General features: G+C 67.6%; 1 protein-coding gene across 12 annotated transcripts in view; it reads right to left on the reverse strand.

The window, feature by feature from the left end:
- Positions 1-13,962, reverse strand: part of COL20A1 (collagen type XX alpha 1 chain) — a 29,582-nt gene that overhangs the window by 7,397 nt on the left and 8,223 nt on the right. For 7 of the 12 annotated variants that reach the window (XM_045053389.1, XM_045053395.1, XM_045053393.1 and 4 more), the window contains exons 4-23: positions 13,674-13,811; positions 13,336-13,458; positions 12,511-12,669; positions 11,843-11,962; positions 11,282-11,446; positions 10,375-10,533; positions 9,929-10,101; positions 9,257-9,386; positions 8,357-8,502; positions 8,125-8,248; positions 7,811-7,950; positions 7,191-7,320; positions 6,604-6,746; positions 6,307-6,439; positions 5,765-5,907; positions 5,456-5,585; positions 3,076-3,114; positions 2,029-2,167; positions 611-682; positions 49-191 (exon numbers count right to left, since the gene is read on the reverse strand). In XM_045053389.1, coding sequence (XP_044909324.1) covers positions 49-191; positions 611-682; positions 2,029-2,167; positions 3,076-3,114; positions 5,456-5,585; positions 5,765-5,907; positions 6,307-6,439; positions 6,604-6,746; positions 7,191-7,320; positions 7,811-7,950; positions 8,125-8,248; positions 8,357-8,502; positions 9,257-9,386; positions 9,929-10,101; positions 10,375-10,533; positions 11,282-11,446; positions 11,843-11,962; positions 12,511-12,669; positions 13,336-13,458; positions 13,674-13,811 — 2,649 coding nt within the window. The remainder of the gene's footprint in view (positions 1-48; positions 192-610; positions 683-2,028; positions 2,168-3,075; positions 3,115-5,455; positions 5,586-5,764; positions 5,908-6,306; positions 6,440-6,603; positions 6,747-7,190; positions 7,321-7,810; positions 7,951-8,124; positions 8,249-8,356; positions 8,503-9,256; positions 9,387-9,928; positions 10,102-10,374; positions 10,534-11,281; positions 11,447-11,842; positions 11,963-12,510; positions 12,670-13,335; positions 13,459-13,673; positions 13,812-13,962) is intronic. The other 5 variants (XM_023250993.2, XM_045053391.1, XM_045053388.1 and 2 more) reach the window with 4 other exon arrangements.

The following is a 13,962-nucleotide window of genomic DNA, read 5'->3' on the forward strand; positions in this document are numbered from 1 at the left end:
TTCTCAGGACCCACAGCCCTGGGCCCACCACCCTGCCTCTGGACTGACCATCCAGCAAGACCCCCAGGACGGGCTGGGAGTGCTCGGCCGTCATCTGCCACAGCGCAAAGGTCTCGCGGGGTGTCTCGGGCAGCAGACGCAGGAGGAAGACAACCGTGTGTTCCGGTGGGAGGGCGGCCAGGTGGACGTCACTGTTGGGACACAGGCGGGGGCCGCTGCAGGCCTGGGAGGAGACGGGGTCCCGCCATGCAGAGACTGCAGAGAGGGTTCTGTGACGGCGCTGGGCCCCTCCTGTCTCCATTCCCCAACAGTAACAAGGGGTATACAAGGGACAGAAGTGCCCCTGGGCTGGTGGGGGCTCAACAAGACGGGCCCTGAGGACGCAGCCCGCAGCCCCCTGCGCCCTGAGGCCTGGCCGGGATGGAAGGCCCTGCCACAGCCAGTGTTCACGACAATCCTGGGCAGGGTCCGCCAAGACCCCATTATCCAGGGTCTCTGTGTGGGTGGAGAGGAGGCAGGTCAAGGAGGTTCAGCAGGAGGGTCTCTGGGCCCGTTCCCCGGGGTCAGGAGCCCACAGGCAACCTTGCCCTCAGGAGTCGCTCCCACTGACCTGAGCTTGTTGGGAGGGGAGTGCTCAGAGGGGTTCTGTGCCAGTGCTGGGGCTCCCAGGGCATGCTGAGGGCTGAGGAGGGTAGGGAACAGGCTGTGATCACCCAGTGAAACTGTTCCTAGAGGCCTCCAGCCTTGTTCTTTACCCTTCATTTGCTCTTAGGATAACCAAGAGCCCCAAAGACCCAGCCCTGCCCATTCCTGCAGTTCTTTAAGTAAACTGACCCCAGGGCCTTGGCACAGGCTGTTCCTTCTTCCTGAGTGCGCTTCCTTTCCCCATTGTCTCCCTGCCCTTACTTGTCTGCCACTTTCTTGGGGAGTCTTCCCGATCCCATTACAGGGAGGGATCCTTTCTACACTTAGGAGCCCAGAGCCCCATTTGTGGCAGCGATCATGTGGGCAGGGGGCACCTGTGCTGGGTGGCCTCACCTGGGGTGGATGATCACATCTGGAGTGGGGGCCACCCCAGCAGAAACATCTGCCCCCACCTCTTGGGCTGTGAGCTCCAGAGGGCGGACAAACATGAAGCGCCCAGCGTGAGGGCCCTGGGACAAGGCTGTCATTTGCAGAAAAGGGGTAAATCACAGGAGAGCTGCCCCCACAGTGATTAACAACGGTGGTGGCATCCAGGGAGGGTTTGCTCTGAGAGTCGGAGCGTAAGCCTCGGGCTCGAGCCCCACACTGGAGCTTGGACGGGAGGAAAAGCCAGGCTTCGGCCACCCACAAAACATGAAACCTGTATGCCGCCTAAAGGAGAAGTTAACACAGGAACAGATCGGGGCCTGGGTGGCACAGGGAAGCCATGAGTTCAGGGGTGAGGCCGCGGCCGTGCCTGCTGCACCTGCTGTGCCCGCCGGACTGGGGAGAAAGCCCTGAATCTTAGCAGCGTTGGCCGAGTTTTGCAAAATTATCTATTTTGTATTTTTCAAATTTCCATTACAAAGCATACGACTGCGTTGACGATTTACAACATTCTAACTTAAGAAGAGGTTTTGCTGTGTGTGTCACAGTTGCGATTTTGATTCAAGATCTCTCCACAAGCAGGGGAGGGCGGCTGTTAGACGTCAGGAATCACGCGGCCTTTTTCGTGCTCACATAGCAGCCGCTTGCTAAAACCAGGCATCTGCCTGACTGGAGCCCACACGGGAGGCAGGGCTTCCCAAGGAGAAAAATGGGGGCCACTGTGCGGAAGTCTGCAAGTCTGATCGATGCCCGGGCCACACGGAACAGGACCCACTCGTGGCCTCATTCCACCCATGCAAGATTTGTTCAGTTGGAAAACCCTGCTCGCCGGGGGGGGGGGGGGGGGAGTCCGCCTGGTTGGCTCCGGGGGACCGAACGGCAGGACCTCCTCAGGACCCACCCCCACTGTGCAGCTGCCCCCCATCTCGGGCCGCGGTCTGTCCCCTGTCCTCCCACCTGGCCCGGCGCGTCAGCTGGGCATCCTTGAAGAGTGTGAAGGTCCTGGCGCGGCCGAATGCCGAGGGCTCCATGGCGACGCCGCGGATGGACGCATACTCCTTTTCCACCAGACCAAAGGCCGCCATGAGGTCAAAGCCTGGGACAGGCAGCAGCACCAGGGGACGATCAGAGACGAAAGGTGAGGGCCGGAGGGGCAGGACGCAACGAGAAGGCAGCAGGAGTCAGGGGAGAAGAGAGGAGACGCCCATCGACGGGAGGAAGGTGATCAGGGGGCCCACAGGTGGACGTGTACTCGGGGCGCCCACCCGCTGGCCTCCCCCTCTGGTGCACAGCCCCCGACCTCCTGGCAGAGGCGAGGGTGCACAGGGGCGGGTCACACCGCCTGCCCCGGCCCGGCGGGCTCCCAGCGTCTGCACCTTCTGTGACGCTAAGGGCACAAAGTGAAGGGGAAATCTTATTTGCTGGGTGCTCAGCGCGGCCACAGGCCTGGGGCAGGGGCGGGGCAGGACAGAGAAGCCTCAGCGCCCCGCCAGGAGTGACTCCGCCTCGCAGCTCATGGTGGCCCCCGAGGGACGCTCGGCCCTGGAGACACAGGCCTCCACCGCCCCTGCTCTGCACGCCTGTGCCTGACCACGGGTGGCTCTCACGTCGGCCCCGAGTCTGGGAGCGTCTCAGACCCACGAAGCACTAAAGACGCTGTGTGAGCCCCGTGCTCGGCCCCTCACCCGGCTCGAGTCAGCAGAGAGCCTCGAGGAGGCCACACAGGACCCAGAGCTTTGTCTGTCCTGCCGTGTCCCAGCTGTGACCGTGGACAGGCCTCAGCAACCTCGATGGTGAGGCAGGAATAAAGCTCTGGCCAGCCTCATCCCCACTCTCCCCTGCACAGGTGAGACTGGGGCCTCCAACGACCACAGGACCTTGTTTCTTGTCACTGCCCCTTCGTGGCGGGTGGGGTCCCAGGCCACCCTCCTCAGACGGTTGTGAGAGGAGGGGGGGACAGGTGGGGGGTGTGGAGGGTCAGCTGTCACACAAGGGCAGGCCTACCTGAGAGGGAGCCATCTGGGCTGAGGGCGGGGCAGGCTGCTGGGAGGCAACAAGGAGTCGGTCAGGGCCAGGCTGGCACGAGGCCCCGCCCCACCTGGGGAGCGCCCTGCCCTGAAGTCCACAGATGCCCTGGAGATGCTGGTCTTCAGCCTGTGGTCTCCACGCCTCAGGGAAGGATGGACATGATGTCCCGCTCCCTCGGGGACCTCACTTCCACCCCCTGCAAGACAGCACGCACCCAGGGGTGCTCCCACTGGGCACCAAACCCTGAGGGTACTGGCCACCCGATGTGCCCCAGGTGGCAGGGCCAGGGAGACGGACACACCGACCTGGGGACACCTCAACTGGGGGACATGCCAACCTGGGGACAGGCTGACCTGGGGACATGCCGACCTGGGGTCATGCCGACCTGGGGACACCTCGACTGGGGGACATGCTAACCTGGGGTCATGCCGACCTGGGGACACCTCGACCTGGGGACACGCTGACCCAGGGACACACCGGCCAGGTCCCTGGCTGTGTAGGGTTCTTCCACTGCCAGGGGCACAGTGGGTGCTTAGAAGTTGTTCACGAGCCAGTAAAGGCACCACTGAGTAGGGAGACCCCCATCCCCAGAGGTATTCAAGCCAAAACTAGATGGCCCTACGGAGGGGACACAGAGGGAGACTGGAGTGGCCCAGCTGAGTGGCCTCAGTGGGCCCTCTGCTCTGCAGCGTGTGACCCGGTGTCCTCAGCTGGTCCTGCCTGTGGGTGGCCATCCCCCAGGGCCGACTGAGACCACATCCCTGTACTCCGTGCATCGAGGGAGGCCAGCCCGGGCCCCTCGTCTGCCCTGTCTATGAGGTACAGCCAGCTTGCCCGGGACTCCAGCCGGGCTGGACGCTACCTGCACCCCCAGACGCAGAGATGGGACCATTACGAGCCCGTTCCCCAGCTTTGAGCATTACTGGCAAGGTTCCAACCAGGAGCCCCCAGCCACATCAGCCTGCATGCATTGCATTGACCGGCATGGTCCTAACCCCTGGGTTGGTGTTTGCGCTGTCCAATGGGGGCAGGTTCCATGAGAACCCTGACTGCCCTTCTGTTAGTTCGGCAGTGCTCGGCACAGCCTGGGGCAGGACTCCAGCAAGGAGGCCCACGGGTTCTAGGCTCCCAGGGGCCTGGCTGGGTGTGAGAGTCTGGGGTCTTGGCTGGGGCCTGGCTGGGTGTGAGGGTCTGGGGTCTGGCTGAGGCTTGGCTGGGTCTGGGGCCCTGGCTGGGGCCTGGCTGGGTGTGAGGGTCGGGGGCCTGGCGGGGGCCTGGCTGGGTGTGAGGGTCGGGGTCCTGGCTGGGGCCTGGCTGGGTCTGGGGTCTTGGCTGGGGCCTGGACGCGTCTGGGGTCCTGGCTGGGGCCTGGCTGGGGCCTGGCTGGGTCTGGGGTCCTGGCTGGGTCCTGGCTGGGTCTGGGGTCCTGGCTGGGGCCTGGCTGGGTGTGAGGGACAGGGGCCTGGCTGGGTCTGGGGTCTTGGCTGGGGCCTGGCTGGGTGTGAGGGTCTGGGGCCTGGCTGGGGCCTGGCTGGGTCTGGGGTCCTGGCTGGGGCCTGGCTGGGTGTGAGGGTCGGGGGCCTGGCGGGGGCCTGGCTGGGTGTGAGGGTCGGGGTCCTGGCTGGGGCCTGGCTGGGTCTGGGGTCTTGGCTGGGGCCTGGCTGGGTGTGAGGGTCGGGGGCCTGGCTGGGTCTGGGGTCTTGGCTGGGGCCTGGCTGGGTGTGAGGGTTGGGGGCCTGGCTGGGGCCTGGCTGGGTCTGGGGTGGTGGCTGGGGCCTGCCTGGGTCTGGGGTCTTGGCTGGGGTTTGGCTGGGTGTGAGGGTTGGGGTCCTGGCGGGGGCCTGGTTGGGTATGAGGGTCGGAGGCCTGGCTGGGGCCTGGCTGGGTCTGGGGTCCTGGCTGGGGCCTGGCTGGGTGTGAGGGTCGGGGGCCTGGCGGGGGCCTGGCTGGGTGTGAGGGTCGGGGTCCTGGCTGGGGCCTGGCTGGGTCTGGGGTCTTGGCTGGGGCCTGGCTGGGTGTGAGGGTCGGGGGCCTGGCTGGGTCTGGGGTCTTGGCTGGGGCCTGGCTGGGTGTGAGGGTTGGGGGCCTGGCTGGGGCCTGGCTGGGTCTGGGGTGGTGGCTGGGGCCTGCCTGGGTCTGGGGTCTTGGCTGGGGTTTGGCTGGGTGTGAGGGTTGGGGTCCTGGCGGGGGCCTGGTTGGGTGTGAGGGTTGGAGGCCTGGCTGGGGCCTGGCTGGGGCCTGGCTGGGTCTGGGGTCCTGGCTGAGGCCTGGCTGCATCTGGGGTCCTGGCGGGGGCCTGGCTGGGTGTGAGGGTCGGGGGCCCGAGTGGGGCCTGGGGGTCTTGGTGCCCACTCACCCGTGTGGCCTATGGCAGACACAGTCCTGCTCTCCCCCGCTCCATAGACCGCGGAGACCAGGACCCTGTACTTGCTGGCCGCCAGCAGGTTGGGGAGCGTCACGTGATTGCTGAGTCCTGGAACAGAGATCTGGGGTGGGGCGGGGGGGACACGGTCACCTAAGCCGCCCCCTCTGGAGCGTCTCTGCTCTCGCTTGTCTGCATCCGTCACAGAGGGGCGACCGCCCTCAACACACAGGGCAGCTGTGTCTCCCCCGGGACCCAGGGGCGCTCGATGGGCCGTGGCCTCCCTGCTCGGCCGAGACCCACCGACTTCTCGGGCCCCGAGCCCGAGGCTGGCGCATAGGTGAGCCGGTAGTGGAGGACGTGGCCGCTCGGAGGTGTCCAGCTGACTTGCAGGCTGTCGGGTGACTTGGACGCCAGGGCCAGGTCAGAGGGCGGGCTCCGGTGCGCTGTGAGGCAGGCGCCACCCTGGGGGCTCAGGCCGGGGCTGGAGGATGGCCGGCATGCCCCGCGGGGGTCTGTCCCTGCTCCCCCCGCCCCCACCCTCCCGCCACGTCCTGCGGCGCAGACGGGACCACTGGGCACCGGGTCAGCTCCAGGACAGTCCTGGGCACTCTGTCACACCAGGCAACCCGAAACTTTGGCTGCCCCTGAACACCTGCCTGGAGGGCTCAGGGGGGAGCCCGTGGACCCAAGTGGTCAGGCCAGAGGGTTGGGGGACTCAGGGAGCTGCCGGTCAATGGCTCTGGAGCTCAAGGCCCTGGGCCCCTGGAGCTGGGAGGGTCCAGGGTCCCTGTGGGCTGCTCCCGCTCCTTGCACGGCTGGGGGGCAGAGCGGCGGTCACCTACGGGGGGTGTAGCGGAGGGACACCGGGTCGCTGCGGGCCCCATCCCTGTAGTAGGCCAGGATGGTGATCTCATACTCCAAGTGGCTTCGTAGGCCAGGCAGGACTGCCACGTCCCGGTGCCCTGGGACAGAGATCTGTGGAGAGGAGGGACAGGCGTCCGTCCCGTGAAGAGGTGTCCTCTCCCTGGGGCTCGGCTCACAGGCGGCGGGCAGGCAGCCGTCCCCGGGACGAAGCACGAGGGTCTGAGCCCTCCCGGAGCCCGGCTTTGGGAGATGGTCCTCCTCTCCCCGGCCCACACCTCGTGGGCCTTCCCGTCTCCCAGGGGCGTCCACTTGATCTGGTACACAAGGACGCCGGAAGCCGCTGCGGCCGTCCACTCCAGTCGAACCTCGTCCCCAGGGAGCTCTGTCACCGAGAGCTGGCTCGGGCTGGGGACTTTGCCTGGAAGACAGAGCGGGGAGACTGAGGCTGGGGGGACGGGGCCTAGAGAAGCAGATGTTGTGAGGAGGTGGCCTCCGCACCCCTGCCCCTCAAGACTCATCAGAAACATCCTAATGCACCCGGGAAGGAGATTTCACCGATGCAGGACCACGCTTGGGGGTGACTGCCCCATGGGGGGCAGAGGGGATCCCCAGACCCCACCCAGCAGCCATGCCCACATTTTCCCCCTTTGCCCAGGACCCGGCTGCAGGCTGGGCACGAGCCCTGGTTCTAGAGGTGCCCGGAGTCGTGCCCTCGAGGGCCCTACACCCCGTCGTCACACCTGTCCAGGCACGTGTGCCCCCGGCTCAGCACCGCGCAGGGCAGCTATGTGTTGCTGTGAACCATCCGTCGGGTGGAGGTGTGGAGCGGCCTGGGGGCCCCAGGCAACCGCAGCCCACTCACGCGTAGTCAGGCGGCCGGTCAGCACGGAGGAACTGCCCCCGGGGTAGAGGCAGGTGACGCGGACAGAATACGCAGTGGAGGAGGACAGAGGGCCCACGGTGGCCGAGGTGGCGTTGCCGGGAGCCTCCACCTGTGAGGCACGTGGGTGGAGGCCTGGAGCCAGCTGCCCCTGCCAGGGAGGAGACCCCGGCCTGGGACCTGCCAGCGGGACGGCCCATGACGGCCCCGAGTGGGGGAGTGAGTGTGCACTGGGAGTGGGGAGCCCAGCACACGTGGGGCCTCCCCCCCTCTGCCCCCCAACCCCTAGAGAGTCCAGCCAGCTTGTCAGGACAGCACGAACCCTGCACACCTCGTCACGGGCGTCATTTAGGTGTATGGGTCCAATTCCTGGCCTCCCACCGGTCTCCCCCCACCCCTGCGGACTGGCCCCCAGGTGGACATGGTCCGTGCCGCTCCTCAGCAGGCCAAGGCTGGCGCCCGGGGGCCCAGCAACACCCAACAACTGTGAATGTGGGGGTGGAAGTGCTGAGGGTGCTGGGTCCCCCCCCCCCAACCCTGTTCACCTCATTCCCGCTGGACACCACGCCCCCCAAGGGCCCCTGGGCAGGTGCTGCTCTCACCTCCCCTGAATGGCTGCCGTCACTGGAGGCAAAGCTGATCCTGAACAGACGCACGGGCTTCGAGACGCCCTCCCAGGAAACACGGGCTGAGTCGTGACTCACATCCGAGAAGCTGAGGTGTCCGGGGGGCGCGAGGGTGGCTGCAGAGCACGTCGAGGCCTCAGGGACCAGCCAGCACCCTGTCCCCAAGTGTATCGGGGTGGGTGGGCAGGGGCTAGGGCTGCTGGGGCCACCAGAGGGGTCTGCGGTCCCCCACCTGGTGGAAGGCGGGGGGGAGCCAGAGCGGGGCATTTGCCCGGTGGACGGGCACTCACAGGTCCTGGCGCGGATGCCCCGAGCCTCACTGGCCTCGGCCCCTCGCAGGCTCTGTACCCAGACATCATAGTCCCTGCCGGGCTCCAGGCCGTCCAGCAGCACCTCGGGCTGCCCCACCCGCACCTGCGGGGACGTGGTGCTCATGCTGGCCCTTGCCCGCCACCCTCCCCACCCCACCTGCCCCCAGCCCCGGGCACCCTCCTCCGCCTCCCCTTCCGGCTGGCCTCGAACCTCTCTCCCCTCCTCTCGGCCCTTGGCGGAGGCCGACAGGCACCGCACCAGGTACCGTGTGGCCCCGGCCGACGGCTGCCAGGTGAGGCGGATGGTCCTGGGTGTCACTGCGGCCAGGGCCAGCGCCTGGGGCGGAGGCAGAGGCGCTGGGGGAAGGCAGAAAAGAAGAGAGCAGCACTTTCCAGGAAGCGCGCACGCGAAAAGGAGGCCCCTCGCTAGAATAACCGCGCGGCTGGGTCAGCGCAGACCTTGCGACGGGGCCGCTGGAGGCAGGTGGGAAGAAAGGCCCACAGACCATTCTGTCTGTCCCCACATTTCACTTTGGGCCGAGTCTCCAGCTCACAGCTCTGGGGAATCACAGCCGCCTGGTGGGTTTCTGTTTAAGGCTACCTGCCCTGAGGGTGGGGAGGCCAGGGCCCCCAGGTTAGCAACCCCTTAAAGATGCCCTGCGCTGAATGGTCCCACCGACACAGAAGGTCCAGAAATGGCCAATCCACGGGAGGCAGAAAGCAGACTGGAGTCACCAGGAGCTGGGGGACTGGGGGCAACGGCCAGGGGCACACAGCTTCTTGCAGGTGAGGACAACGTTCTACAGTGGACTGTGGTGACCCTCAGGGGCCAGACCAACAACCGAGGAGTCTCACACTTGGGAGTCGCACGACATGTGATTCGTTTCCCAGTAAAGCTGTTAAAGGGGGCTCATGGACGGCCAGGTAGGACGGGAGCTCCGTGAAAGGTTTGAGCAGCTCAGAAGAAGACACTGAGGGTCAGAGAGGCCCAGAGACCGGGCTGAGGCCGGGCCTGCCCGCGGCATCGCCCTTGCTGGTATGAGGCTCCAAGGGGAGGCTGCAGGTAGGGTAGCCCCCGAGCCCCAAGCCCGGCCGGCTCCACCCCACCCACCTGTGGTCACGAGGCGCCTCAGGCCCTCTCCGAACCCAGCCCGGAGGACAGGGAGCACAGACACCAAGTACTGCGTGCCGGCCGTCAGGTTGTGAAGCTCCGCGGACGAGGCGGGCCCCTCCACCACAACCTACAACAGGAGCCTCAGTGGAGCCGGGGGTGGGCGCAGAGGGTGGGCACAGGGGGCACAGGGGGTAGGCGCAGGAGGCACACGCAGGGGGCGCAGGGGGTGGGTGTAGGGGGTGGGAGCAGGGGGTGCAGGGTGGGGGATGGCCACAGGGGGTAGGCGCAGGGGGCGCACGCAGGGGGCGCAGGGGGTGGGTGTAGGGGGTGGGAGCAGGGGGTGCAGGGCGGGGGATGGCCACAGGGGGTAGGCGCAGGGGGCGCACGCAGGGGGCAGGTGTAGGGGGTGCGGCGGGTGCAGGGCAGGGAGACAGTCAGCTCCGGTGGGGGCTGTGGTCGGTCCTCGCTTCCCACGCAGCTGCACCCCCGGCCCTGGCCACCGGGCGGCCATCAAAGCACCCCGCGCGCTCCACCTTCTGCCCCTGGCCACCCGAGCCTGCCCTCGGGGCTCCGGCTCCGTGGCCGCTGCAGGTCTGGCGGGACCACCCTTGCCATGCTTTCTCCGTGATGGCCGTGTCACATGTGGCCCTGACCGGAGCCACGTCTCACCTCCCTGGGGGCGCCACCCCTGGAAGGCTGCCACACGATCCGATACTTGAGGGGCAGCTGGGGGGCCGGAGTCCAGGACAGGTGGACGCTGGAGGAGGTCACCTGGGTCACGACCAGGCTGGTGGGAGTGAAGAGGGTGTCCGGGGAGGAGGGGCTGCCCGCTGTCGATGTAACTGTGGGACAGGGGGGAGAGTGGCCAACAGCCCCGCGGGCAGCCTGCGTTACCGGCTCCCCCTGCCCTCCCTGGCAGGCACTTCCGGGAGGGGCAGGTGTCGTCCTGGCTGCAGACCCCTCAGAGCCCCGAGACCCGAGGAGAGAGGGAGCGCAGGGCGTACCCCAGAGGGGCCGCAACCGCCCTGCCCCTTTGCCCGAAGCAGGCGGGCAGGGCCGGGCAGGGCTGCAGCCAGCCAGGGGTCCCTGCCCTGCCATCGCCACCCGCCGCTCACCCGGGGCCCTGCTCCTGCCCTGGACCTTCTGGCAGACGAGGCGGCTGAGCAAGCCGGCCAAGGTGCCCAGCTGGGGGAAGTCTTGCACATTGTGGACGGTGATGTCCAGCGGCCGGGACGCCAGGAGCTGTAACTCGGCCTCGTCCGCGTTCTTCACGCCTGTTCACAGGGTACGGCGGTGAGGACGCCCCGGCCCCGCCCACCAGGCGCCGTGGCCCCATCTTACAGCCGAGACCGCCGGGCCCCTTGCCTGAGTCGCCCCGCAGTTCGAGGGGCCTTCCCAAGCCCCGTACCCAAGATCCTGCGGGCCCCAGAGCCGGGTCACCGGCCAGGCCCCCCCGAGAGATTGCAGCTGGGTGCTGCTGCGGGTGGGGCTGGACCCCCGGAGGCCCCTTGCGGGCTGTGCCCTGCTTGCCTGGGTCTCTATGGGGTCTGGGGCCGGGAGGGAGGCCAGCGTGCTTTCCTCAGAGTCCCACAAACCCCCAGACCTTCCCGTGAACCTGGGGCCTGGGACACACCTGCATGAAGGGGGCTGGGGCACCAAGGAGGCCCACTGCCCCCAGGAGCCCCCCGCACCCGCAGTTCCTTTCTCGAGGGACAGAGGTGATAACTGACCGGTGGCGTGAGCAGAACAAGGTCGCTGGGGGTGCCGGGCGCCCGTGGAGCCCAGAGCACGGAGCACACGCAGCGGGGCAGGTGCACACAGGGTGTGCAAACCGGGAGCCCCATGTCTGCACGCCCCCTTGAGCGCCCGCGGGTGCGCAGCTCCTCGAGCAGGGACTGTCCTCCCTGTGGCACGGGCGCCACGAGACCTCCAGCCCGGGTGGACAAGTAGGGGTGCGAACTGACCCTGCGGCCGGGGCTGCCACGCCGTGAGAACCCCAGCAGGGGGCCAGGGGCCACTCACCCACAGCAAAGATGTCAACACCCAGGTCCTTGAGGGCACGGCCAGCGGCACGGGCATCATCTTGGGACTTGCCGTCCGTCACCAGAATCACCACCGTGGCCGCCTCTGGACGGGGTCCCGCTCCCGGCCGCAGGTTCTGCTCCAGCACGTGTGACAGGGCCAGGCCTTGGGCACAGCGGTGGTAAAGGGCATGTGGCCCCAGGCGCCCCTCCTGGTGCCCTCCCTGCCCGGTGCCACCCCACCGGCCACTGACCCCAGCACAGTGCCCGCTGAGTCAGTCCTGGCCCCTCCAGGGGGAGGGGCACCCAGAGGCAGGGACCACCCCCTTCCCTCAAAGCACCGCGAGACCCAGGGTCTGCCCGTGGGAGACGGCAACCCCCGTTTTCATCAAAGGTCAGCAAGGAGAGATTTGCTTTTTACAAAGGTGTGACTCAAGCTCAGCGCCCACATAGCACTTGGGTGGATCAGCGTGCAAGTTTCCAAATCTGGGAGGCTGACCCGCGGGACGGAGACCCGAAAACAGAAACCCCCGGGGTGGGGCCGCCGGGGGCCCGGGCAGACCTGTGAACGTGTTTCCCCCTTTGTAGCGGAGGCTGCGGACAGCGGCCAGCACGTCCTCCTTGGCGCCGAAGGTGCTGAGATCCCACTCAGTCTGGGGGTCTCCACTGTACTGAGTCAGGCCTGCAGCGGGGGCAGGGCGGGTGAGCGGAGGCCCCACGCGCAGCCTCGCCAGGACGCCAGGGAGGCCCCGTGTTCCACACTGAGAGGTCACCAGAACGTGCCCTGAGGAGCCAGCTGTCCCACCTGCCCCTGTGGGGGCCTCCCCCCCAACCTGGCTGTCCCACATGCCCCTGTGGGGACCTCCCCCCCAACCTGGCTGTCCCACATGCCCCTGTGGGGACCTCCCCCCCAACCTGGCTGTCCCACATGCCCCTGTGGGGACCTCCCCCCCAACCTGGCTGTCCCACCTGCCCCTGTGGGGACCTCCCCCCTGCCTGGTTGTCCCACATGCCCCTGTGGGGACGCCCCTGCCTGGCCTGGCGGGGTCAGCCTGTCAGCTACAGGTGAGACCCACTGGTGGGGCTCTCCTGTTTCCCCAAGAGGCTCTGGGCCTCTGCCCTGACTTCCAGTTCCTTTGAGCTGGGCGTCCCCCGCATGCTGGTAGGACTTGTGGGGACACCCGGGGGGGGGGGGCAGGGCCACGAGGCAGGCAAGGGGCCGGTACCCACCGACTTGGACTTTATCCGGCCCGATGTCAAAGGGCTCAATGACGCTGGCCAGGAAATCTTTGACCTGCTGGAAGTGGCTGTGGCCGATACTCCAGGACCCGTCCACCAGGAAGATCATGTCCACAGGTGTAGGGGGTGTGCAGCGGAACTGGGGGCTGGCTGGGGGGGAGGGTGGGTGGCGAGGAGCTGGGCCAGGCCCACAACACCACAGGGCTACCCCCCCAGCTGCTCCGGGCCAGCTCCAGCCCCCCAGGATCTCCTTCCCTGGGGCCGAGGGAGAGGGAGGGGCCATGGGGCCCTGGCTGGAGTGAGGGGGGTGACCAAGTCCCTACGTGAACGTCGGTCCCTGTGTTGGCCCCCAGAGCATCCCCAAAGAGGGTTAGTGAGACGCCCGGGTGCTCGGGCGGCCTCGGCAGTGCCGGTCCCCCTGTGCAGTTGTCCACGTGGGGGCGAGCCAAGGGGGTGCCCACTGGGGCAGGTGGGGGTCAGCATGGCTGGCGGCTCTGGGCTGAGGTCTCACTGGCTTGTCCCATGACCTAGGAGCTCTCTGGAGATGATGGAGCCACTGCCCGGGTCGGGGGCTTCCTGAGAGTCCGCACAGACAAGTCCTCCGGGCTGAGCGCCCACCCCCCCACCCTGTGACAGACCCCTCGTGAAGACTCCCAGGTAGGGGAAGTGCAAGGAGACCCCCCTCTAATGGGGGACACGGTCCCGCCTGCAGGGCCTCACGGGCCCACCAAAAATGCCCCAGCTGTCTGCCCTGCCCTGGGTCACACGGGAGCAGCCACCTGGGAGCAGGCAGGGGCCGGCGCCCTGGTTGCTTACCTGGCTTCTCGGTCTTTCCCTCAGGGGCCCTGGGGTGGCTCTGCCTCTCCAGGTCTTTGGTGGGCTGAGAAGGGGCCTTGCCCCCGGGGCCCCTGGGCGGGCGCTGCTCCTCACTGAGCAGTCCTGGGGGGACACGGCTGTGTGTCAGCTCTTACTCGCCGCACGCGTGCAGGAAGCAAGGCACACTGGGGCCCGTGCGCACCCCCAGAGGTGACCTGTGCCCCCTGATCTGCGTGAAGCCAGGAGAGCGGCCGGCACGCTCCAGGTCAAGCTGGAATGTGGGGTCCCCCGGGAGGAAGCGCCCCGCCCCATGAACAGAGCAGACCCCAGCGACTTACCCTCATCCCACCGGGAGCTGCCAAGAGTGGGCGGGTCTTGGCTTGGGAATGAGGCGACTGGGGGCTCCGGGGCTGGGCTCCCCTCGTGGGAGGGCGTGGGCTCCGGGGCTGCCCTCAGGGGCCTCTTCAGCTCCTCTACTGCAGAGAGGGACGAGGGGCTGGGAGCAGAGTCGGGGGGGTGGGGTGGGGGGGCTACGGGAGAGCCACAGCTCCAGCCAGAGCAGGGCCAGGGTCCCGCTCCTCCCCACGCTCAGGCTCTGCGGCTGGGCTCCAGGGGCGGGGTGACGGA

This window comes from Felis catus, chromosome A3 (genome assembly GCF_018350175.1).
Source record: "Felis catus isolate Fca126 chromosome A3, F.catus_Fca126_mat1.0, whole genome shotgun sequence".
NCBI classification, from domain to species: domain Eukaryota; kingdom Metazoa; phylum Chordata; class Mammalia; order Carnivora; family Felidae; genus Felis; species Felis catus.